At 39.1% G+C, this 26069-nt stretch overlaps 2 protein-coding genes across 2 annotated transcripts; one reads left to right on the forward strand and one right to left on the reverse strand.

The window, feature by feature from the left end:
- The first annotated feature begins 1127 nt into the window (after positions 1-1127).
- On the forward strand, positions 1128-2626 carry LOC137180791 (E3 ubiquitin-protein ligase TRIM35-like). Its single transcript, XM_067586039.1, has 2 exons — positions 1128-2177; positions 2606-2626. The coding sequence occupies exons 1-2, from the start codon at positions 1128-1130 to the stop codon at positions 2624-2626; spliced, it is 1071 nt and encodes a 356-aa protein (XP_067442140.1).
- Positions 2627-5918: 3292 nt separating this feature from the next.
- osgn1 (oxidative stress induced growth inhibitor 1) lies at positions 5919-24419 on the reverse strand. Its single transcript, XM_067586341.1, has 8 exons — positions 24195-24419; positions 16157-16219; positions 14684-14820; positions 14375-14566; positions 13527-13618; positions 12487-12686; positions 12035-12378; positions 5919-10797 (listed from the first exon to the last, which is right to left on the reverse strand). Exons 2-8 carry the CDS (start codon positions 16212-16214, stop codon positions 10177-10179), a joined length of 1644 nt encoding a protein of 547 aa, XP_067442442.1. The 5' UTR covers positions 16215-16219; positions 24195-24419; the 3' UTR covers positions 5919-10176.
- Positions 24420-26069: the final 1650 nt, after the last annotated feature.

Here is a 26069-nt window from a genome sequence, read left to right on the forward strand (position 1 = left end):
AATGAGCCCCACTAGATGTCGCACTAGCACCAGTATCTCAGACCAAAACTAATGTGCGTGTCGTTTATTCAATAAAGTTGGGGGGAAAGGCGGCCCCTGAACTGACAACTCACGAAACTCAGATCAAACCGTCAAACTAAGCAGTGCTGATCAAATATGGATCAAAATTCTGTTACTGCATTAGCTATTTCTTGCCTCAAATGTTTTCAGAAACATATTTTAGCATACTGTTTAGCTGACACAGCCGCCACGTTGGAAACGGACGTGTGACTTCACTCTCTGCTCAGGATGCTATTACTCCACCATATCTTTACATAGCAAATAGTTGTTTGCTGACCTTTAGTGGGGCTGAATGTCATTTATTGCAACCTTAACGTGTTGTTTGTGTGCCCAATTTTCACATGTTAACAACGCGCAAACAACATTGACAACACGTTGACACTTGGTCACTACCTTTTTGAACTGGCTATTTGCCTTTGGCTGTTGAGCAATCAGGTTAAACCATTTCTGTAAACCGAGAGGTGCCCCAACACTACTTAACAAATGATTATATCTTTTCTGACATCTTAGCAATGTTAATGTTGCCTCCAAAAAACAAATGAATAAATAAATTAAAAAATATTTTTTTTATTTAGTAATATAAATATGCATTATGTGTCATGTATCTTAGGTTTAAGTTAAACCCGCAGAAATGTTTGAAAGATTGACGGTTCAGTATGAGGACGTGTCTCTACAGCTAAGTCAACTGACTGGCAATTGGATCCAGGATCAGTCTGTATTTGACTGACCTTTGCTCCAGGTGTATTATAGTTAATGTTTGAACCAAGTGACAAGCTCCACTTGTTATCTGAATCACCTTAGATGAACCAGGAAACAGAATTTATGCATTCCTTAACAGCAGACACACACTGACACATGATTCACGAAACCCATAACTTTCACTGAGCAAGGACAGTGAATATCGGACCTAACCTTACTGCAGAGGACAAGAATACTGCTTTAACATGCTGCAGCTCCAAACACTGAATTAACTTCCAAGATCGGCTACAAGGGAAAGTAATTTTGACCAAACTGACTGTTTTCCTGTTTGAGAGCCTAGTGTGTTTTCATCTTTCCTCTGAGAGAAAATGGCTTTCCGACCAGAAGAGGATCTCTCCTGTCCTGTGTGCCATGACATCTTTGAAGATCCTGTTGTCCTGTCATGTAGCCACAGCTTCTGTAAAGACTGCGTAAGAACATGGTGGTGGACGAAGGAAAAATTTGAATGTCCAGTTTGTAGGAGAGTACCTAGAACAAGACGCCCACCACGTAACTTGGCATTAAAGAACCTGTGTGAGGCCTTCTTACTGGAGAGAGATCAGAGAGCTTCAGCAGGGTCTGAGAATCTCTGCAGTCTGCACTTTGAGAGACTCAAACTCTTCTGTCTGGACCATCAGCAGCCGGTGTGTGTTGTCTGCAGAGATTCAAAAGCACACAACAACCACAGATTCAGACCTGTCGATGAAATTTCACAGGAACGCAAAGAGGAGATCCGGAAATCTCTGATGCCAATACGAAACAAACTGAAGATCTTCAAGGACGTTAAAGAAAACTGTGATCAAATAGCAAAATACATTAAGATCCAGGCAACAGACACAGAGAGACAGATTAAGGAGCAATTTAAGAAGCTTAGTCAGGTTCTACAAGAGGAAGAGGAGGCCAGGATCACTGCTCTGAGGAAGGAGGAAAAGCAAAAAAGTAAAATTATGGGGCGGAGGATTGATGATCTGAGTAAAGAGATAGCTGCTCTTTCAGACACAATCAAAGCCACAGAGGAGGAGCTGAGAGCTGAAGACGTCTCATTCCTGCGGAACTACAAGGCTGCAGTGGAAAGAGTCCAGCAGCGCCCCCTGCTGGATGATCCAGAGCTGGTCCCAGGAGCTCTGATAGACGTGGCCAAACACCTGGGCAACCTGACCTTCCCCGCCTGGAACAAAATAAAAGACATGGTCTCCTACACTCCTGTGATTCTGGATCCAAACACTGCTCATCCACACCTCAGCTTGTCTAAAGATCTGACCAGTGTGAAATATGGAAAGAGACGGAAGGTTCCTAAAAACCCAGAAAGGATCGACTACTACCGCTGTGTCCTGGGCTCTGAGGGCTTTAACTCAGGGACTCACAGCTGGGATGTTGAGGTAGGAGACAGTGAATATTGGTTACTGGGTGTGGCAGCAGAGTCTGCTCATAGAAGGAAAGACATAAAGTCTGGACTGTGGCTAATAAAGTTCTTTGACGATAGATGTTACGATGGTAAAAAATACTCTGCATTATACCCGACAAAAGTCATTATTCTTCCAATGAAGAAGAGCCTGCAAAGGATCAGAGTTCATCTGGACTGGAACAGAGGAAAACTGTCATTCTCTGATCCTGATACTAACACACACATACACACCTTCAACCACACTTTTACTGGCAAGCTGTTCCCATACTTCAGCAATGGAAACAGAGCCCCGATAAAGATATTACCAAGGACTGTCTCTGTAACTCAAATCCCATGGATGAAAATAATCCCCTTCATTGTGATAATGATGGTGCTGATTTTGATTGTGATGTTATCTTAAAGAGAAATCCGCTGTCGGGTTGAAGTTCTTATTTTGTTGCAGTGATGTGAAAGTAAAATCTGGATGTGTCCACTTTTATTAAAGGGCACAACAAAGCACTTTTCTGACCACATCTAAATGAGACACTGGACACAGTCAGAGATGCATCACAAATTAATCAGCTTAAAATTGCATTCATAAATATCTTTATATTAACATGCATATAATCACTATGTATCGTGAAAGGGGTTACTTATACTGACAAACCTACAGAGAAATAGGGCTGCAACTAATTATATGATTGATGATGAAAGAAACCAAATAATATTCACATTTGAGAACCTGGAACCAGAGAATTTTTGGCAATCAATTAATTGACTAATTGCAGCTCTACAGTTTTTATTTTACAGCATATTTACTATAAAACTGTACACCGAGTTCTCAGCCTTGATTGTTTTATCTACTTTGTATATAAGAAGTTAATATAATATGTTTGGGCTTAGACTTTGTGTAATGATGGGGATTAAAGTACTGAATCTTTGACTGCTGTTGTTCTCACTGTAAGTCACTATGAATAAGAAAATCAGCTGTAAATAACTGATGTTACTTGTAATCATATAATTACCTGTATATGCAACATTTTGACTGGTAGGTTGATTTCAAAGGGCTATAAATGTAATTTAAACAATGTGTGTTGCAAACTTTTTCAGGTAAAATCTTACAGTGTTTTAAAAATACAAATTATATCGCATAATTTGTTTAATATTTTGTTTCCTTCTGCCATTGTTGTTTCTCTTTTATTCTTCTCTATCTTTATTTTGTATGCCATAATCTTCGTATGTGCCATATGTCTCACTTTTTTGTTTTATTACTGTTAATTTCAACAACTAATAAAATGATACAAATTATATTTTCAAAAAACAGCATGGACAAAATATGTCATTAGTATGATCAGATATAATAGTCTTGCAATAAATGTTAATTTTTTTGAGAAGTTGGCTTGAATATCCTTAGAAATAAAGTCTTCCTTTGTGTTGTATTTGTTTATTTAACAGGGACTATACAGATAAACATTGTTACATACAGTACATAGGGTGTCTAGTCTAGATTCAAACTATCAAACAAATGAATCGATTAAACAGAATCTGGATAAAAACAGTGTACATGTGTACGTGTGTATTGTATATGACTGTATACATTAACATATAGGTGTGTAAGTGTGTATACAGTGCGTTACCATCTGGCTGTCTTCCTTTGACAGAACTAATAACACACTTCTGGTTCACTACTTGATCCTGCAGGAGTCGAGCTTCAGTTGATGCTTGTTGGTGTTCGACCTCGTTCTTGAACTGATTTGTATGACACACATTTGCATGGTCTCCTAACTTTGTTTTCCTGCATACAGTGAACGCACCGTACAGACAGAAGGAATTGTTGAGGTACAGTAGCCTGGATGTGGCGTTGTAGGGAGCAAATGTAATAAAACTGCTGCTTTCTCTGGGACCCAGTTAAGACACCACCGGCGCGGGGGTATGATAGAAAGCTATAGTCGTTATAATGTTGAGAAAACACTCTTAAAACAATATTCAGATGCCCAAATGAACATTGAAACAGGTTTTCCTTGTTGTAATCATTCCTCCTGTTCATACTGACCATTAGAAGATCACCTCTAATTGCCCTTACAACGTGAGTGACAAAATCAACAGCCCTCATTTTGTGCAAAAATATATCTAAAAGTTTATCTGAACTCAATAGAAGACTTTAGCCGTCTGAGTAAATCAAATGAAGTGGATATTTACACATTTACAGTCTTTTTAGTCAAAAAATCCCTCTTTGTGTCTCGATGGACAATGTTTTCCTGTTCAGCTGCAGTAAAAGGAAAGTTACAAAAAGAGGGAATTTGGCACTAAAACCTTGATTTGACTAATTTGGACGGCTGAAGCTTCATATTAACTTCACTGTGGATTTTGGCCCCCATCACTTACATTGTAAGCATTTTAGGATGGGTGTGAACAGGAAGAACGATTATGGCAAGAAAAACCTACTTCAATGTTCATTTGGGCTCCTGACTGTTGTTTTAAGACAGACTTGAAAAATTGAGAACCCGTCCTTTAATGTTCAGTAGATTTGGATCTACAGGTCGCTGTAGTTAATCCACAAAAAACCTAAGAAACCAAAACAAAAGCACTCTACTTGATTCCCACAGGCACCATACTTTCATTCAAAACTGTGAGTTTACCTGTTATTTGCTGGATACTGTTAGTTTTTTTAATCAATATTTTATTGAGTATTTGACCTCTTTTATCTGCTGGTTCCACCGCTTATCAGTAACAGAAGCAGAGTTAACATCTGTTCAAAGGTCATTGAAGTGGATCTCTGCTTGTAAAAGTGGTTCTAAGTCTGTTATCTCCTTTAATACTGTATCTGTATACTATACTTAATGCTTTATAGCTTTAATTTGAATGCTTTTTAACAGCAAGTCAATTAACCTTGTAGCTGTTTGCATGTAAAATACAAATTTTGGTGCCAAAGATGCACAAATTGAGTATAACAGGAGGCTAAATTCTCACCCAGGTAGATAGGTGATTTCATTTAATTAAGAGTTTTTTGTGTGTTAACTTGTGTTTCAAGACTTTTTAAGAATCTGATCTTTTTCCAAACTGAATTAGATCATATTCTCCCTTATGAGTTCAGACCCATATGATATGCCAGTGAGCTATAAACGTAGTTTTCCATGATATCATGCAGGATTTTGTGTCTTTACACAAACCAAATTATTGCATCATTACAGATAAAATCTGGCATTTTATGAATATAATGTTAATAATATTAATACACTGTAGTTTTCTTTGCCATTTGGCATGGAGGCTTCAGTCAGTCTCTAAATATAAGTGCTGAGCCACAGTTGTCATATGTAGAAGCGAAGATGATTCACACTCAACGGTTTTTATTGAATCACCAACATTTCAGCTACACTCTTTCTTTGGCTCTTTTCAAGGCAAGTTCAGGAGAACATGCGTGGTTGTAAAAATCTTTGATACTATAAAATCATTGAAGCTTATGTATGCGGTTATCTTCAATATCAGTGCCATGACCAGCGCCTAGTGTTTGCTGTGCATTCATCAGACACCTTTTATGGGTATGTGTGACATCTGACACGGGTATTTTATCTGTTCAAATTTTCGGTTGTGTTGAGGTGTCACAGGATTAAAACCTGTCCACGTTCACCATGAGGGTTGATTAATCTGCAGCTCATGAACTTTAGAATAGAGTTTAACATTCACTGCTTGAGCGATAAATATCCTATTCCCCTACTGATCTGAAATCCTTGATACAATGTATTTTCCCTTTTTCTTTTTTTCTTTTTTTTTACAGTTTTGCACATTTTATTTCAAATCTATTAATAACAACAATAGTAGTAGTAGTGGTTTGAGAAACACTGAGAAGAAATTGAAGAAATTGTTCATTAAAATTAGTTTTAAAGGGGGTGGAAAGGGTTTCTCCATTGGCCTGCTATAGATCTCAGTAAAAGCCACTCACAGCTATACTACTTTTTCCCCATTTGATAAGAAAACATACAGCGAACAGTCCAGAGAGACACGAAACACATTTGCTGAAAAACTCCTTTTTTAATAGAAACCCACAGACAAATATGGAAAACATAGATTTTACTGTCAATACAGATGGAAACTTATTTGGATATATTTTAAATCACCTCGTTCGTACAAACAAGACAAAAACATCTACATACAAATGGTGTTTAAAAAAAAAAAAAGAGTAGACATGATTTTTTTACTGCATAACAAAAGAGATTCAGATGTATGTTCTGCTCTGAAACAATATATACTGCTGTGAATAATGTGTCTTAAGGCACTGCTGGCTCTCTTATCGGCAAGAAGCTACAAGGTGTCATCAGGTCGAATCTGAAAAGACAGAATTAACATCGTCGTCCAGCGAAGGCCTCAGACTGAATGAATCAACCCGTAAATAAAACCGGTATGTAGGATGTTTTTTTTTTTAAATGGTGATTTTCTATTTTGATCTCTTCAACTAATCAAATCTACAGCTCTGTCTGTAGTTAAACTGAAACGATCGGTCAATTAATAAATTAACTGATTTATTTTAGTCTTTTTTTTTTGGTTATTTGCTGGTTTTCTTCGTCTTCTATGATAATAATCTGAATGTCATTAGATTTCTGGCTTCTATGAAGTTGTCAGCTTTTGGTCTGGGAACTATTTTGTGGTATATTACAGACCAAAAAATTAATTGATTAGTTGAGATGATCAGTGAATTTATCAATGATAAAAAAAAATTGCTGGAAATACTGAGATGTGCGTTAATCCACTGTTGAAAACAGTCCCTTACAAACGAAACATTTACTTTATTAATAACTACAGTGTCCGACTGCTTTAGGAAACTACTGAGCTTTTTTAAAACATGAAACTATTCTTGTGACTTAATCTAGAAGCTGTAATAATACAGTATATAGAAATAACCAAGGTTACTTGTCATTCATTTAAAAAAATGTGAATCATTTTCCTTGTCTTGGTTAAGTCTTCTCAGCTAATTTCTTCAATTAGATTCCTCGTCGTCATAAAATATTCTCTTCACTATTAGCAGGCTGAAGGTAAAACTATTTATAGAGGGAAGTGGTTTTAGCTAAAAGGAACATCTTCAGCATTTTGCTATTTGACCCCAATTAAGCCTTGATGTGCATCAACAGCCGCAGCAAACTTTAGTTTTTAAAAAATAGATGTTTTTTAATGCATAATATTCAAATTGTTTGCTTGGACAAATGCAAAAAATATTTGTTTCACCTACTTTTGAGCTTTTTGTTAGACTGAAGATCAAAGATGAAAGATAAGTGTATTATCAGCTGATCCTGTAATGTAACTGAATATTTACAGCTTGTATAAAACATAATGAAGATAAGAGATACATTAAACCATGTTTACATTGGGACTAATATTCAACAGTAATAATCAATGAATTACTTCCAAAATTCTGATTAATTAAATCAGAACTTTAAGTTAGTGGTGAGAATAGTTTTTTTTTTAAAAAGTGCATCTTGAAGTAGCAGAAAAACTTAAAATGACCCTAAAAAATATATATTACAGCTGAAATCGACACAATTTCAGTTTGCACAGCGTCATATTATTCTCATGTGACTACTTCTTCTCAACACAGAACTTACAGAAGATTCATGAGGAAATAACATTCATTAGTATTACTACACCAATGCAAATCAGGCTAGTGCTTTCAGTATATTATTATAGAGGCTTTCAAAGGCTCAGCCAATGAAAGTGGAGAAAATATTACATTAGTTATCAAAAGGAGATCACACAGAATGGCCTAAATGTGTGTGATTTGGTTAAAGAGATAGTTCAGATACAGAAGTTTTGGGGAATTTTACTGTTTTTCCCGCTTTTCCAGAGTCAACAAACTAATAAATGCCTTCAGACAAACCTTTTTTTTTTTAATGTATTTGGTGTAGTCTGATGTCAAACAGCAACATGATCCAATAGGCATCCAGCAATTGAGTAACACTTAGCAAGTAAACTAAGGAGGCGGCTTTGACTGAGGGGAAGATCACAGTCTCAGACTTTGAAAACCCCTTTATTATGATGTTATTGTTCACAGTGAAGCCAAACTCTGAAGTTACAACAACTGCAAATGAAACATTTTTCAGGATGAGGAATTAGAAAAAAAAATAATATTTTTTTTTCTCTTTTGTTTTGGAAAGTATAAAAATCTTTTCATAATCATCATCAAAGATTTACAAAGATCTCAGGTAGGTACAGTTGTCTGTTACATGACAAAAAAAAAAAAAAAAAAAAAATCATACTAACAGAAAAATACAGCACCACAGATTCACAAAACTGCAAACCCATAATATAAAAAAACATAAATAGAAAATAATATAAAGAAAGAAGCAGAAATTAACTTGTAAGCAGTTTGTTTTAGTGAAACATCAGCTCCGACAGTGTAGTGTTGCAAAAGACCACTCAAAATGAATTTATAATTACAGAAACATGTTAATTATCCCTGTCGTACGTCGGTAAAAAGAGCGAGGTGCCGTTTTGGTCATATATATATATATATAAAGTTACTGTGGTGAAAAATGTTCTCTGAGTGATGAAGAACCAGAACTGCTGCTGTAAAGATCTCCTCGCTCTGTGTTTTTCTCTCCTTTTTTATTACTTCTTTCATTCTTCTCTTCATTTCTGTTTCCCTCCATCTAATCCTTCTCTCTCTCTCTGCGTCTCTTCTTTCCTGTATTTTCCACATCACCCTCTCCGTCTTTGTTTGTGTCAGTCCTCGTCAACTCATAAAGACTGGTCATCAGCAAATCTATCACATGTTCAATAAAAATCCACAAATAATGCAGAGATGCAACGATTACTTGATTGATCCGATCGACGGAAAATTAATCTGCAACCACTTTGAATATGAAATAATCATTTTAGTCATTTTTACAAGCAAAATAAAACAAAATATTGCTGGTTTCAGTTTCTTAAATGTGATGATTTGATGCTTTTCTTTGTCGGTTATGACAATAAACTGAATATTTTGGGGGTTTTGGACTATTAGTGACATTTGAAGACGTCACCGTGGACTTCATTTCTCAGTTTCTGACATTTTATAGACAAAACGATTCGTCCGTTAATTGAGAAAATAATCGGCAGATTAATCGATAATGAAAATAATTATCGCAGCACTAAAATAATGGAAGCCAGGCATAAACTCGCTTGTTTGTTTACAGAAGCCTGAACATGTTATGCAGTCATTTTAAAGTAAAATGGATTTACAGTATAATATTTGCCACGAATGGGTGGTTTCAGCCTTTTAGATACACATCATTCATATGTGTGATGTGGGATATTGCGGTACAGAAACATACATACATATAATACAATATGTTTGCCAGATACATTTTGTACCACCAGGGGGCACTGTTGATCTTTTTTCAGTACATATCTTGGTCTCAACCAAATTTCAGTGATACTATTATCAAAAATGTTTGTTTTTTAATTTAAAAAATGAATTATAGGCTGCTATCAGATTTTTTTTTTTACAATCCTCCATTATCAACATAAAAAATCAAGTATCATCAGGCTCTATGTGAAACATCCTGACCCATAAAGTCACAGTGGACGCCTTCCCAGTCCTTCCAGAACAACTTCCTGGTGTGTAGATTTCTGGCTTTATAATTTGACGGGGACAAACCAAAACGCACCATCTGTCTCTTCTCCGCTACATTTGTCTCATTCTCGTTTTTTTGTCCTCCATCTCCAGCAGGATCTTTCCAGCATGTCTGTCGTCTCCTCTTAGCTTCCAGAGTGCCTCAGGGCTGAAGATCTACAGTAGATCTAGTAAGATATCAAACCCAAACCAGTGCAAGTTCAGTCGTGGAGTCCACTCGTTGCTTGTTCAATTTCTCTACTCTTTTGATTTCTGGAAAACATGACCTATAGTGTATGTTTGCAGCTGTTCCAGTATCCAGGATTTAAAGTTGAGCCCAGTTTCTTGTTTTTCGTCTCAATCCGTGTCTGTCTGCTTCAGTCCACTCAACTCTCCAGTCCCAGGAAACCTGCTACAAACTCAGAACGCAAACATCTGCTTCTGCCTGTGTGTTCACCTGTTTGTCCACCCATCTGTCCATTAATCTGTCTGTAGTGATGTCCTCCTCTCCTTTTCCTTCTCCCTCCCTTTGCCTCTTGGCGAGGTCGCTAGCGATAGCCAGAGCTCCGCCTTTCAGGAACCTGACAAAGTTCTCGCCGACTAACGGCCCCATGGCGTACATGCCCGGCCCGTCTGCCGCAACCACCTTGTTTGTAAACGGGTCCACTTCAATCGGGTTCCTTCGGCACGTGATCGGCTCCCTCGGTTTGACGCCCAGTAGACGCCCGTTGTCGGCCAGGAAGGAAAGGTTAGGGTGGGCGCCGATCAGAACCAGAGCCTTGGAGACCTGGACCACCGTCCGCTGGCCGGAGTCTGACTCCAGGACGCACTTCCGGTCGGGGCGGAACGCCACCACCCTGTGGCGAGGGAAGCTGAGGTAACCCGGGTAGGATGAGGAGGAAGAGGACGGGGAGGACGAGGGTGGAGAGAGGGAGGAAGGAGTGGAAAGGGTGGAGTGGTGATGGAGGTTCTGAGCATGGCCCTGCGGTGGAGGATCTGCTCGGTGCTGCTGCTGAGTCATCATCTGGTGAACCTGAGAGAGCGGGAAGATAATCAACATCACTCATTTATTACGCAAAAATGCCAATATTTCTCTGGTTCCAGCTTCTCAAATGCAGCTTTTCTCTGTTTTATAAATGCAAATTGAATATGTTGAATATCTATTTTAGACTGTAGGTCATACAACACAATACATTTCACTATTTCACCATTTTTACATTTGTTTTTACCATTTTCTGACTTTTATAGTCTAGGAATTTGTTGATCAGAGTTACTCTGCCAAGGAAGTTTGCTGTAATACCTAATGGCCACCAGTTACGTAATACCCCTTTATCAGGCAAAATGGTCAATTTTGTTTGAGGAGGTTATCAACAGGATGCAGTTAAATAAAAACAGGATATTTATCTGAGTGTAAACCGCAATCACTCTGTGCTCTACCGGAAGTTAAAGTTTTAGCCAAATAACTCAGTAAAGAAGATTTTTTAAAGCATGACCCTGGACTGTAAGCCGAGTTCACAGTTCATGTAATATTTCAAAAGCCCCACCTCCACCTGTAGGCTCTGAGTCTACCCTCCCCTCGGGGATAAGATAGTATCATTGTGGTTTCTTGTGGAAGTCACTTCCCTCAAGGCCCCGCCAAATATCAAAGCCGTACATATTCTGTATTTACATAATAATCCTTTCCTCCTGAGTTGGCTTACTGGACTCTAAGCTTCATTAAAGTCTCAGTTTGTAAGTAAGTTTGTATTTAACGCATGTAGAAAACAAAAGGAGATAGTCCACTTATTCAAGCTATTTACTGAACAGCTGGGTCGAAAGAATCTCAGATGTTTTGACCACTTTCCTGATGAGACCCAGATGAATCTTAGATGTACTGCTGACAAAATATAACATGTCAACAAGACGGTTTTGGAGCTGTTTGTTTGTAATTTTCTTCGCTTGGTTGAAGGCCAGCAGTTTATCCCTGCCTGCAATATTTATGCTAATCCAGGCTAACGACAGCCTGGACCGATCTCTCTGCTAAACACACAAGGATTTAATTGATCTCTCACTTCCCTAAATGTCTTTCAAGACTGTGTTATGGCTTTTCAGCAGGTTTAGATTGATACAGTTCAGGTTATAAATAAATACAGGCTTTAATGCTGCTTTCCTTTAATACTGGTGCAAACATTTACTATTTGACACTTGATATTTCTTTATTTTTGTCAGGATATGTAAATTCATAATTAAGCTGTGAAATATTACAAACTCTCAAACTCTCCTCTTCTCACCTTGTGGTACTCTGGGTAGAGCATTTTGGGTAGCTGGTTGAAGATGAGGCCGGGGTCGGTGACCGAGCGTCGGAAGGCGTGGTAGACAGGCGTGTTGAGATGATGGGCGGCCAGTACCGCGTCGGCAGCCGTAAGACCCGCCCCGACCACCAGCACGGGGTCCGAAGACTGGTCGAGCTCTCCGCGAGAGATGGCCGCCTCCAGCTCCCAGAAGGAGTGGCAGACAAAAGGCAGGGACTCTCCCTCCACGCCGAGCCTGGCGGGGATGTCGTGGGTCCCCGTCGCCAGCACCACGTTGTGAGCCAACAGGGAGAAAGGCACCTCCTCTGAAACTGAAGAACCGTCTACAGCGGGAGGAGGGAAACAGGAGGTGACTGTGATGATGCGGCACTTTTTCCATTTTTAAACAACGGGCTTTAACATTTAATAAGGAGTGTTTTCATTCACTCTACCTCCCAGCTCCTCCCCCTCTCGGCGCTGCAGTCCCTTCACTCTCCAGCATGGCCGTGACCCGTCCTGGTTGCCAGGCTGCCTGGTTACCGAGGTGACGGTAGTGCCGCAGGCAAAGTTTTGCTCCAGGGACATCTGGGAAACGTAGTGTTGGTAGTAGGAGGCTATCTCTGCCGGTGTGGCGCGGTCATTTCGTACATTTCTGGAATAAAATAAACATGAAAATACTTTTTAATACAAAATACAGATAAACATGTTTAAATAAAACACAACACAGGAAAGTTATTTTATATATTATCAAGGCAGTGGCTAACAAATCTATTTACCAAATGTTTGCTTTACTCAAGTTAGTAAAACAGTGAGTCGATAAGAGAGGTGAACAGGAAGTATCTAATTCCTGGAGGGAAAAAAACCTTCAACTCAGTTGTTATGTAAATTATCACTTCATGTAAATCAAGCTGGCCTCAGCCGGGCTGGAGTCATTTGAAAAACAAAACAAAGAGAGTAACACATGAACACACAGTCTTTGCTCTGTGGTTCATATTTCTTTATGTAGTACTTCATTATTATTTGTGGTCATCTTGGTGTAATGAGAGAGAACTTTAGGCTACTTAGTGAAATCAAAATATTATTTCTATGGCTGTAAAGTAACAAAATCCTTTCAGGGGACGTATTTCACCCTCTGGTAGCATACTGGAGGTCTCGGCTAACAGCAGCCCTGAACGACTGTCAGTCTCAACTGGGAACTGATCATTTAACGACCAGATAATGTCCAACTGTTTGCAATTAACTATCTGCTCTGCTAAATATCACTGAGACATCTGCTTTGATGATAAGAGTTCAAAGTCTTGATAAACTACAAGGATAGCAGATAAAACTAAAATTATATAACAGGTTTTTAGCTAATTAACAACTTTTACGTCCAGGTTTTTAGCTAGTTATTAATTTAAAGAAGGAAAACAGGTTGTTAATGTGTGTTTCATGTTTTATTATAAACCTGTTGTGTATTTAATACACGCTGGATACAGTATGTGAGACAGACCTGCGTTTGTCTCGCATCCAGTCCTTCAGTTTGAGTCCAGGAAGCTCCATCCAGTTAGCCAGGCTTAGAGTTAGCATGGACCCCTCCATGGCCTGGAAACAGCACACACACAAAAAATTAAAATTACCCAGCTGTAATACTCTGTTGTACTGTTGTCAATATTTATTCTAGAAATAAGTTTCAAAGGTTTCAGTCTGTTTTTGAAAGTAAACTCTTCCGTTCATTCAAATATCAAGTGACTGTCTGCGCAAACAAGCAGCTGACGAAGGGAAACAAAGCTTGTTTGCATACATAACCATGATGTCTGCTAAGTAAATTTGTTTCCATAGAAGTGTTTCACGGACAAAGACCTTGCTGTGTGATGGGTTTTAGCATGTTAGGAGGGTTTTTTTTTTTAGAGAGATAAATGTCAGACGTTCAAGGCGTTACTGCTAATACATTTTTAAAAAGACACATAATCTTGAAGCCCAGCATGTTTAATGGATCATATTATTCATGCTCTGTGCTGTAAGGGTAACAACAGGGTGAGTGTGCATGTGGGATAATGTTGCTAAAATCAACAGAATGTGTCAGTAATGAGAAATTAAACAATTTAATTCTCAGATGCCCGTGTCCTTGAACGCACCACCAAGGGCGGCTTTGAAAACAATGTATTCTTACATAACGACAACATTAAATAAAGGCCACTAAAGTACAAAGAACCATCGGTATGACCCTTAAATGTGATCCTACAAGCTTAAAATACACAAATAAAATTGATCAAACAATTCAGTTTACACTAAAAATATCATTCTGAATAGTCTGAATAATCAATAATTTATAGATGATCAGTTATTCCAGATACGTACATGCCAGGCTCCTCCAGGCGGACCCTTCCCCAGCACCAGGTGAGGGATGGCACGCTCGGGCTCGTATCGCCATGCCAACGGAGAGGTGTAATCCAATCCGAAGTCGCTGTCGGGGAGCAGCAGCGAATCAAAGAGCACCGCCACGGGATTGGACGATCGGCCCTCCAAACCCTCGCACAGGTACTCCAGATCCTGCCGAGAGAGGGGCGAGAGACACCGTGAGTTCATTCATTTACGAATACATCTTCACTTTAAGATTAAACTGTGTGTGTGTGTGTGTGTGTGTGTGTGCGCGTGCGTCTGTGTTACCTGCTCTAGCAGCGACAGGTGAGGTTGCTCTCCCAGCTTGCTGTGCAGCAGGGGGTTGGGATGCGATGCCTCAGGTGACAGGTAGGGGGTGTAACCTGACAACAGGTATGACAGACAGATCCCTGATGGGCCGTTGCCTGGGAAACAGAAAGAGAGACGGGGAGGGGGAGAGAGAGAGAGAGAGAGGGAGGGAGGTAAGTTTCGGTGGGACTGTCAACAACAGAAATACACAACAAGCTGTTGTAGCCAGGAAGTGTGATTGGTTTCGAACTGCACCTATAATCTACACGATGATCTGGTGTTACCGTGTGTCTGTTTGTTGTATTTCCTTTAAATTCTGAACAAAGTATTGCAGACAGAAAGCATGTTGTGTAACTGCAGCCAAACCTCACTATCAAAGAATTTGCAACTTGTTACTGTACAAATATTGAAACATAAAACAAATCTCTTCAAGTGTCTCCTAAAGGAACAGCTACTCTATGTATTTGACACTGCAAAGTCACTGAATGACTGATAAAAGCATGACTCGGGAGTGAAGCATGTGTCAGCATGTTTAAACGCCACACATTAATCTCTGCAACAAGCAAATGAGTCAGCGAGACCGCACAACAACAGAAACCAAATACAGAGCGATAAAGTCTTCTCATCCGCCCATCTGATTAATCAATTATCACACGTTCACTTTTTCAGAAACCCCCTAAAACACATCCTGAAAAACACCGTGCTGTTGAATGATGTTTAGCGTTTTCTGCCAGCTTTATGTAATTACCTCGAAAAAACACAATGAAACGCATCCTTGTGCACGGTGAATGCACTTTCTTCCTCATAATCTGTGCAACACTACTTCCCCCCACTTCCCGCTGTCACTGATGTCAACACATTTCAAAGCTACGTGACAACTATTGGCACTCACTGACTGTGTGAATAAACATCACATCATTTTTCTTTGACAACGTTTGCCGCTTGATGCCGTGCAGCGCTGCGTGTTTTACTGCACTGTAATCTGGGAGGCAAGTGTCATGCAAAGGACAGAGACGTGTAATAATGATTCTTTTATTAAAGACACGTTTCATCAGCTGGAAAAAATCCTCCTAACTCACGACCGCGCCGCTCCTTCTTCTTGGGTGTTTTTTTTTTGTTTTTAGCAGATCGCATTTCACTCATGTGTCGCCTTGCAGTTCACTCATATGCAAGGAGTTTTTATTTATTTATGTCTGCTTAAATGTTTACTGTACAGTTGCAATCAGGTTCCTGTGAGAGAGTAAGGATATAAGAGTCTAAAGAGTTATTTGATTGTCAGCTACACATTTAAGTTACCATAGCAACCACCTCAACAAACTAACTCTCTAAGTAAACCAAACAGAATCCCTTTGAGGTTTCAAAGTTGCAGTGATGGCTGCATGCGACATCTGTGTGTGTGTGTGTGTGTGTGTGTGTGCATGTGTGTGCATGTGTGTGTGTGCATGTTCTTACCAATGATCACCACAGGCAAAATCTCTCCAGGGACGATATCTTTATCATGAAGATCCATTTTGACTGAGGAGAGAAAGACATTATTATTGTTATTATTATTGTTAGTATCATCATCACTGTAGCATCACTGTCATGTATACTGTCACTATTATTTAGGACAGAGAAAGTAGAGTAAAAGTGAATCGGTTAATCATTGACAGCAGTCAATGTGGTCAGTCAGTACATTTCCACTAATCTCTGACACACACACACACACACACACACACACAAGCACCCACACCCACAGACACACTTCCCCGTCTGATCTTATAATTTAACTTAGCAACATCACCAGTAAACAAAAACACTCAGATATGGCAGTTGCCCACACGCAACAAACCACTCTGAAAAACACACATACGAAGTGAACGTGTGTGTGTTTGTGTGTGTGTGTGTGTGTGCAGAGGAGGAAGGAGTCTACGTGAGCAGAGATGAAAGAGAGGAAGACAAACTTATAACTATTTACTGTCCAAAATCTACTGATACGGGAAATATTCTGTATCTTTCATTAAGATCTAGAGCATCTGGCTACATGGAGGGTTTACAGCTGGTATAAACAGACTATAATTGACTGTAATTGACACTGTAAACAGCTCGTGATTTATTTTATAAATGTGCAATAAAAAAAAAAAAAAGCAAAGATTGTGGAGTTCCTGACTCCACCTATAAAGCACAGCAAGGATGTTAGAGGGTTTATTTTCTTCTGCTGCAAATATTTTATGAAAAAACTGCAAAATCCTCATGTGCAGCAATGATTTCTGCAATCTAAAAATGCATCTATTGTTTCTTTTTCCTGAGTTTTGATAATAATTTTGTTTGGATTTGGTGTGAAAAGGCCTTAAATCAACATGCCTAATAACTCATAGACACATCATATGATTTATACAAACCAGGAACGTCCACACGATTCAGTTTATTCAGCTTATCTCGGGATGCTAACAGCACAAAGACGTGTTGACAGCTGTCAGATCATGCATGTGTGCAAAAATAAGCACATCTGCTCTCTCACAGGTAAAATAGACTAAATTAAAAAAAAAACAGGTGTTTTCATGTATTAAAATAACATCAGCAGCTGGATCATCTTTTCCATTTCTACAAAACACAACGGCTTTAGAGTGTTTCATTTGAATTCATTTAGTTGAAATCAGGATAAAAACACGATATAATGCGAACATGACGAGGACGCCGACTCTCTCCTTTGCTTTTTGACATTTTTTATTGGAAATCTGGCTTTGCACCATCCAACGAAACCATTAAATATCTTATTTTAAGACCTCCCTGCTCCTTTTTGGTCCTGGAATGTGTGCGAGGAATTTGATCTTTTTTTTGTTGTTGTTTAGAAATCAAAGAAGCAAAAGTTCTCGAACATTAAAAGCTGTCTAAACACAAGCAGCCACACGAGAACTTTATCTCAATCATATGTCTGAAATTGGCAAAATGATGAACTATCTGATTAAAAGATAAAGACATCTGATGCCGAATTTCACCACATGACAGATATTGATATTCTGAAGCTTTGGTCGGAGCCGTGAAAGTATTCAAACATGCACGGCAAGAATGAAGGAGGAGGAAAAATTCAGATGTAGAAGTTTCTTGTGCACGAACACGATTACTTTCCACTCAGAGCTCATTGTTCACTTTTTCCTGCACAGAAACTCTCTCTGTCTCCACTCCTACACATTCACATCCAGCTGTATGCAACCAGTTGTTGCCTATTATTCTCTGAGGTATGTCAAAGGGCGTTTTAGGAATTTGTAGCAGAGTATTTTTACAATGTAGTATCAATACTCTTCCACCACTGCTAACCGGTGTTATACATCTGTTCAAATGAGCTTTACTTGGCAGCATAACAAGCTGCTTAATGCGTCAGTAATGACATTCCAATACATCTAAATGGTGCCATTTAGCGTAACGAGTACTTTTACTCACGCAGTCTGATTTACATGTAAATGAGATATTTCTGTGCTGCTTTGTTGCTACTTTTACATCAGTAAAACTTCTCAATACTTCTTCCAACACTGCAGAAACCGAAGTCTTCCCAAAATAGTCGGGAGGAAATCTCATCAGGTGAGAGTCTGTGTGCAAAATGCAGCAGGAAACCGTGAGAGACGTCCCAGCGTGTGACTTGATATGTAACCGGTCTGCCTGCAGAGACCACCCACCCACGTCAGTGCGAGCCGAGGACCGAGACCTGCACAGATCGAGCTTAACAACACGGTACCGACTCATTTGTAGTCCGCCGACCCGCACACAGTCACGCGTTAGTGAGAGTGAGCACTTTTGACTTTCCACTCAGAGCTCATTGTTCACTTTTTCCTGCACAGAAACTCTCTCTCTCTGTGTCTCCACTCCTACACATTAAAAATCCAGCTCCACGCAACAAGTCGTTGCCTATTCTCTGAGGTGTGTCAAAGGGCGTTTTAGGAAAGACGAGTCTGGCCGGACGGGTCAATACATCGCCGTGTCAACAGATAATCTGCCAGGCATGATATAGATCCATTGTGATCTCACACGCAAATACACTAGCAGAGGGACGGGGCCGGGCGAGCCGAGCGCAGCGGCGTGTCGGCTGCTTTTCACAATCTGCAGAGTCATGCTTACACAGACAGACAGAGAGAGAGAGGGTAAAGACAGGACAAACGGGAGACTGAGAAGTGCAAAAAAAAAAAAAAAAGGAAGACAGAAAGTCTGGAGTAAAACAGTTGAGGGGAAAAAGAGAGAGAGAGAGGAGGCGCCGAAAAAAAAAAAAGCAAAAAAAGAGGAACGAAAGAACCAGAACAAGTGGAAGAAAAAAAAAAAAAGAGAAGTTGGGAGAGAGATAAAGAGGGTTACATAAGTGCAGTGCAGAGTTTGGCGCCGAGCCCAGACCAGAGTGTGTTTCTTTGCCAGAGGGTTTACTGGACGGCGCGCACACACACATACACACTCACACTCACACACACTGTACATGACTACGTGTGAGCCCTATTGGCCCAGTTTCCTCATGGAACTGACTTGACAAAATAATTGGTTTTCCTTCGTTTTTTTGGCAGAAAAGGCTGATTGTGTCTGCCAAGAAAAGGTGACTAACCCCTGATTTACAGTACAGAACCAAAGTCTGTAGAGCTCAATGTTTTCTGTGTTTATTACTAAAAAAATACGGGAACTTAAGTGTGTATGTTTTCAACAAAAAAAAAAAAACAGGTAGGGAACACGAACGTTGCGCTTTGTCCTACTTAGTCACCATGACCGGAGACATGTTGTAAGCTGAGGATGATGTTTACTGTAAACTTTGTGTCCTCTGGCTGCAGGAAACAATGCAACTTTTTGTGTTGCATCAAATCAGGAGAGCGTCACACTCACATTTTTTTTGTGAAAATCTTCTCTTTTAAAAAAAAAATGCCTTATGTATTAGAAACACAGACTTTGCATTGTCTTTGTTGACCTTTTTCCACTTTATCCAGCAGTAAAGAGCATAAAGAGGCTGCTGAAAATCAATAACTAATGTCCAGGACATTGTGTCCGTATGGCGGTTAAAATACGGGTCAGTTCACCCAAACCACAAAACACATCCTGTCAGAATTACTCCTTACCATTCAAGTTTTCATGTCATGTTTTAACCGCGTTGCTCCAGGCTGATACTGACGAACGCTCAAATTCTTTCTTAATGTAATCAGATGATATCAAACCACAAGCTAGCTGCAATACAGGTTCATGCAGCAGCTAACCGACGACTGTGTCAGTTTCATTGTTACTAATTTGTTTGCTAAATCATCACACATTCATCTACATGAAATATTGTCGGTAACAACTGTAAGTAAAAGTTCACATCACATAATTGAGTTTTTAACAGCAAACAATGACACAGCGCTTCTGCCTGCACGCATGACTGTACACAAGTATGCGTGTGGGTCAGCACATTGTGATGCAAGCCTCGATCATCACAATCACATACAAGCATGATGTTTTGACTTCCCCCCCGGTTCTGATGATGCAAGTGATATTTTTAAATCCGGTCGCTCACACACCCACCATCTGAACATGAAAAAAGTCTGATTCACAAACTAAAACCGTCACTTCAAGGCCTCAAAGACAAAAAAAAAAACACACTAGTGAGGCCGATGAATGAGGCAAATTCTCTTTAATGTTGTGTTCACACCAGAGGATTTAAAAACGTGAGAGAGCGCACACATAACGACAGATTTAACTACTTTTTAATATTTTAATTGTAAGAACGAACACACCAGACCACCAGACCTTCAGAAAGAAACCAGTATGGAGGTGGACTGTCATTGTCAGCTGGTTGCACTTATGTGCGTGCTATGTTTTGCACCAAAAAACAAAAAAAGAAAAAAAAAAACTGGATGTAGTCACGGCTGCGTGTCTTCTACAGTTCACAGCTGGAGGTGAGTTGGAAATAAAGTTTAATTGTTCGTCTCAAACGGGGCTAGTGTAAGCTACCGCTACAAGCTAACGTTATTGTTATTTGTACGCAGGTGGAGGTGAGCGTGAAACTTGTGAGGCCTTTTGTTGCCATGGGGACGTCGTTCCATATTAATATTACTGTACTTGTGTTTCTGTTCTACACGAGTACGCAACATCCGCCTGCTGACGCTGACTCTCATTGGCTACTGCAGGTTTCATCGCTGTTCCTTTCACACTACAGGATTTCAACTCGTAAATATTAAACATGTTTGATATCCTAAATATCAAACATGTTTGATATTTAGGATCCAAAATCGGAGAGAGTCTGATCCAGTCAGTAACTTGGACAGATAATCTGTTCAGATCAGTCTCGAATAGGGAACAACCCGCAGCTGTCAAGAGAGACGAATCAGACCCAAAATCTTATAATAATAATAATCTTCTAGCGTTCTTACATTCTGAAGAATCAGTTTACACAATATTTAGCATTTATTCTTTTGTTAAAAGGAAAATTTTAAACATGTAATTTTAAATGTTATATTCCTAAAACTAACGTATCAGAAACGATATGGTGTCATACGTAACAGAGGACTCAGTATCTTTGGATGTTGGACTGTTGATCAGTCACTTTTTCCATTTTATTGACAATTAAGAGAGAAAATAATCATCATATTAATTGATAATCGTTAGTTGCAGCCCTAATTTGTGCTGAAACTAAAGTGTCATATTGTACTAACACTGGTATCCAAACATTTCAAGTGATACCAGGCTCAAGTCTTCTTTTTTTTAACAAAGTTTTGTCAGATGGTGCAAGCAAGAGGTTCAATGAACATGGTGAAAGGTGAAGGAGACAGTGAGCAGCCTTGTTTGGTGAAATGTGAATCTCTGTGATGTAACCACAAAAATGAATTTTTGTAAAACAGTCCTGTTTCTCTTCAGCAAATATAGCAAAACCCAAAGTCTTATCCAGCTGCTGGGTGTTATTATTTTAACACAGGGACCCCTCGTCTCTTATTTCACGTAACACACCTACGACTCCGTCTCTAACACTGACACACATCTCAGAAAAAAGCCCCATATGGCACCTGTACCGACGCCAACCTGAGGTTATCGCGGCTAGCCGGGCCATCTGCCATCTGCACCGGCCAGACGGCTAACGAGATTTTAATTATCTGCCGACTGAACCGCAAAACGGCTGCTGGAATCTGTGGAGGCGGCTAGAGTCCAGAGAGGAGCCAAAACTGTTTGGGCTACCTCATGAAACTAATAAACGTGTGTGTAGTGACACAGAAAGAACAGACCGGCTTTTCTCTTATCTCTATTTTTGGTTTATAGATTGTTGGTCGGATATAACGATCAATATGAAAATAAAAAACACTCCATCACTCATTACTTCTGGGTGCCTCCTGCGACCTCTGACCCCTGACCTCCTTCCTGTTGGTCTCTTAGGACTTAAGCACTTATTCAGATAAATATAAGGGGTCACAATATGATTAAAGGAGGAATTTTTCTATTATACAATATTTATTTTTCATTTTCTGACTTTTCTGAAGTTTGTCTTATGAAATGCTGAGAACTTTTACATCTGTAGGTCTGTAAAAACCCTTCAAATAAAATAAGCCGAGGATGAAAATTGGGTTAAACTGCACTAATGTCATAAACTAGGATGAGGCTGCTTTATTTTTAAAGGGGTCAGAGCAAAAATAGTGACCAACACTGATATAAAAAAAGAAATCTGCTGTTGTGCTCCAGAGATGCAGCTGAATTTTCTACATTTACAAATGTAAAGGTGTGTAAATCAGTCTGTAGTTGTGATACGAGTGTAGCTATGGCAGAGCGGACTCTCAAACATCCAGTGGAGGCCTCTGTGCGTAGTAGCTACACATAATACATAAGAATGACTGTTGTAATCCCAAGTTTCACTGCAGCTGCTGTTGTAGCTCCATTTACTCAGTCAGTGATCCATATAAGTGGTGGTTTAATATAACAGTGTATATTTACTCAAGTGCTGTGCTTAGGTACAGTTTAAAGGTAGTAGCAATAAACTTGAGTACTTCAAATTCATGCTAATTTGTACTTCTACCTCCCTATGTGTAATAGTGCTTACTTACTTACTTTTTACTCCAATAAATTTATTTCACAGCTGTAATTTCTATTTATCTCTCAGATTAAGTTGCATATTCAGTTTGTAAAATATGAGGTAATGTTATAAATCACACTAACCATCAGTGGTGGAATGTAACTAAGTACATTTACTCAACTACTGTACTCATGTACAGTTCTGAAGTACTTGTACTTTGCTTGGGTATTTCCAATTTATGGTGCTTAGTACTTCTACTCCACTACATTTATTTGACAGATGTAGTTAGTTTGCAGATTCACATTATTAATACAAAATATAATTAAATAATACATTCTGACGCATTTCTATAATACTCAAATCAAATTCACACCAGCAGCACCATTGTTAAAGCTCACACATGAATGTCTGAATAATCATAATTCAGTATATGCAATATGGGCCATTCTGCATAATCAGTATTTTCACTTTTGGTAAATAAAGTATAATTTAATGCTTTTAACTGTGTAAAATTTGGAATACAGAACTTTAACTTGTAGCCGAGTATTTCTACAATGTGATATTACAATTATTGTTTAAAGGTGGCATCTTGCAGAATGGACTTGGCAGAAATGGAATATAATATTCATAAGTATGTTATAATTAGTGTATAATCACCTGAAAATCAGAATCATTGTGTTTTCGTTACCTTAAAATGAGCCCTTTATATCTACATAGAGCGAAAGAGCCCATGTTGCACCGCCATGTTTCTACAGTAGCCCAGAACGGACAAACCAGACACTGGCTCTAGAGAGGGTCCTTCTTGTTTTTTGTGAGTTTCACAGCCACCGTAGGTTCTCCTACACACTTGGATGGGGAGAGGTATTCATTTGGTTGAAATCTGCAACCTCACAGCTAGATGCCGCTAAATCCTGCACACTGGTCCTTTAAGTAACAGATCTGAATTCTTCTTCCACCACTTCTAAACAGTGTTACACAGCTGTTACAATTAGCTTTCCCATGGCAGCATCTGCTTCATGCATCAGTAATGACATTCCAATACATCTAAATAGTATTTTTACTTTGGATACTTGAAATATATTTTGATGCAAATACATTCTGATTTACCTGTAAATGGGGTATTTCTCTGCTGTTGTTTGGCTACTTTTACATTAGTAAAACATCTCAGTACTTCTTATAACACTGCACCAAATCAGAAACTGAAGTCTTCCCAAAATAGTAGGTAGGAAATCTTATCAGGTGAGAGTCTGTATGCAAAATGCAGGAGAGACGTCCCAGCGTGTGACTGGATATGTAACCGGTCTGGCTGCAGAGACCACCCACCCACCCACACACCCACCGGCCGGTCAACTGCGTGACTCCCATGACGTCAGCGTGTGCTGAGGACCTAGACCTGCACAGATCAAGCTTAATAACACCGTACCGACTCATTTGTAGTCCGCCGACCCGCACACTGTCACGCATGCGCCGCTTTGTATGAATTCAAGCCTGTGTTAATAAATGAAGGTTACTCACAGGTTGATGAGGCAGCACGCGTCCTCTTCCAGCTATCGGAGCTTTTTCCGAAGAGAAAAGAGTATTAATGTGTTTGTCTTATTAATGTCTTCTTTATCTTATTCTCCTCCTCCCGCTTCTCAGTCAGTCATTTCGCAGCTTTGTTCCCCGCCTTTTACTCGATTTGTTCCGCACATGTGCTGCGTGAGGCTCCAGCTGCCGCTCAGAGCTGCGGTCACACATTATATATGGTTGTACACCTCTGCAGGCAGCCCGGCCCACCGACCAATCAGCGGCGATCTCGCGCCAAACTCTACCAGCTCAGTCCCGCCCCCTCCTTCACCCGCGAGCTGACGTAACACACGAAGATCGTCTATTTCATGAAGATGAAGGGTTTGGGGTTGTTTTGGGTTTTTTTCGTCCAAATTTTACATTCTTAAATTAAAATTTCTTTCAAATTTCTTGTGCGGTTCACTCAGGTTAAATAAAAAAGAAGAAACAAATTTACAATAAATTGAATTTAAATTATCATTATTATTAGTTTAAACATTAGCAAGGTCTGAGAGATATTACATCAGTTACAGCAGTTATTTACAGCCCTCCAACAATTATTTACAGAGCTTCTAATGAAGCACTGGGGCAGCAGTTGAAAGGAGGTGTTGCACGTTAAGAGAAAACGGAAATATTGCACTATTATAAATAAATATTACTCGTGACAAGAACATAAAACTATTTTTAGTTAGTTAGTTAATTATGGTGTCATGCACATGCAAGTGCCCATGTGTGCTTACAAGGCACCAAAATACAGTTGCAGTGGTGAAATATTTTTCAACATAGACAAGAACAAACATTACATTACAAATGAAGAACTTTGTCTTCTGCACCAGGCTATACAAATAAAATCAGCCACACAAAAGGTTCCCTTCCTTTTTATAATCATTCATCCAGAAAAAATCATCAGAAATTAAGGACATTTTACTAAATAGCGTAGCTCTTAAATCAGCACATAATGAGCAATTAAACATAAAACCCAAAGATATTCAGTTTACTGTCATGTATGACAAAGAAAAGCAGCATACCCTCACACTTGAGACGCCAGAATGTGAAAATGTTTGTTTTTTTTATTAAAAAATGACAAAAACAATGATTCAGTTATCAAAATAGTTGATTCATTTTCTGTCAATTGACTAATCGTTGAAGCTCCATTTAAAAGGCACAGCCAAGCATACTGTATAGTTTTAAAAAAAGACAATAAACATAATTTTCAATAATCATGTAATACCTTACTGTAATAGCTTTGACTTTTTTATGATAATGACTCATTAAAGTGAGCTAAGCTGGTCAGGGTGCTTGGTTTGTGAAAAGTGTCAGTTCTCTAATTACCCAGCAAAGTGAAACCGCTGCATGTTTTTATCATTTACCAGTGAAATCTAAATGTGCTAATGTCTTTTTTTTGTATCAGTCTCATATTAGTGTAGCCAAGTTATCATAGTTTGTCGTTTTGTCAAAGCCAGGATTGATCATCAGTCATGATGTAAGCGATCAGAGGTGATGACAGTTATGATCACTTTGAACACGTTTCTCTCCGCTCAACGGCAAAGCAGAGAATACCAGAGAGAAAAAAATAGGACAAAGGGCACAAGAAGATTTACATCATTCATGTGACTATGATAGACTTTAACTGACTAGAGTTAACAATTAAAAGACCAAACAAGTGACTGGAAACTTTAAAAAACAGTCATAAAGAAACTAAATGAAATCCCTACATGAGGAACCAAATTGTTCAACGTGACATTTCTCAGCATGAATGGAAACACACCTCAAAATGCTCATGAATGTTTTATTTCTGTCTCTCATACTGGAGACAAGTGCCACTTTCATTATTCCTCTCACATC

Source organism: Thunnus thynnus, chromosome 4, assembly GCF_963924715.1.
Source record: "Thunnus thynnus chromosome 4, fThuThy2.1, whole genome shotgun sequence".
NCBI lineage: Eukaryota > Metazoa > Chordata > Actinopteri > Scombriformes > Scombridae > Thunnus > Thunnus thynnus.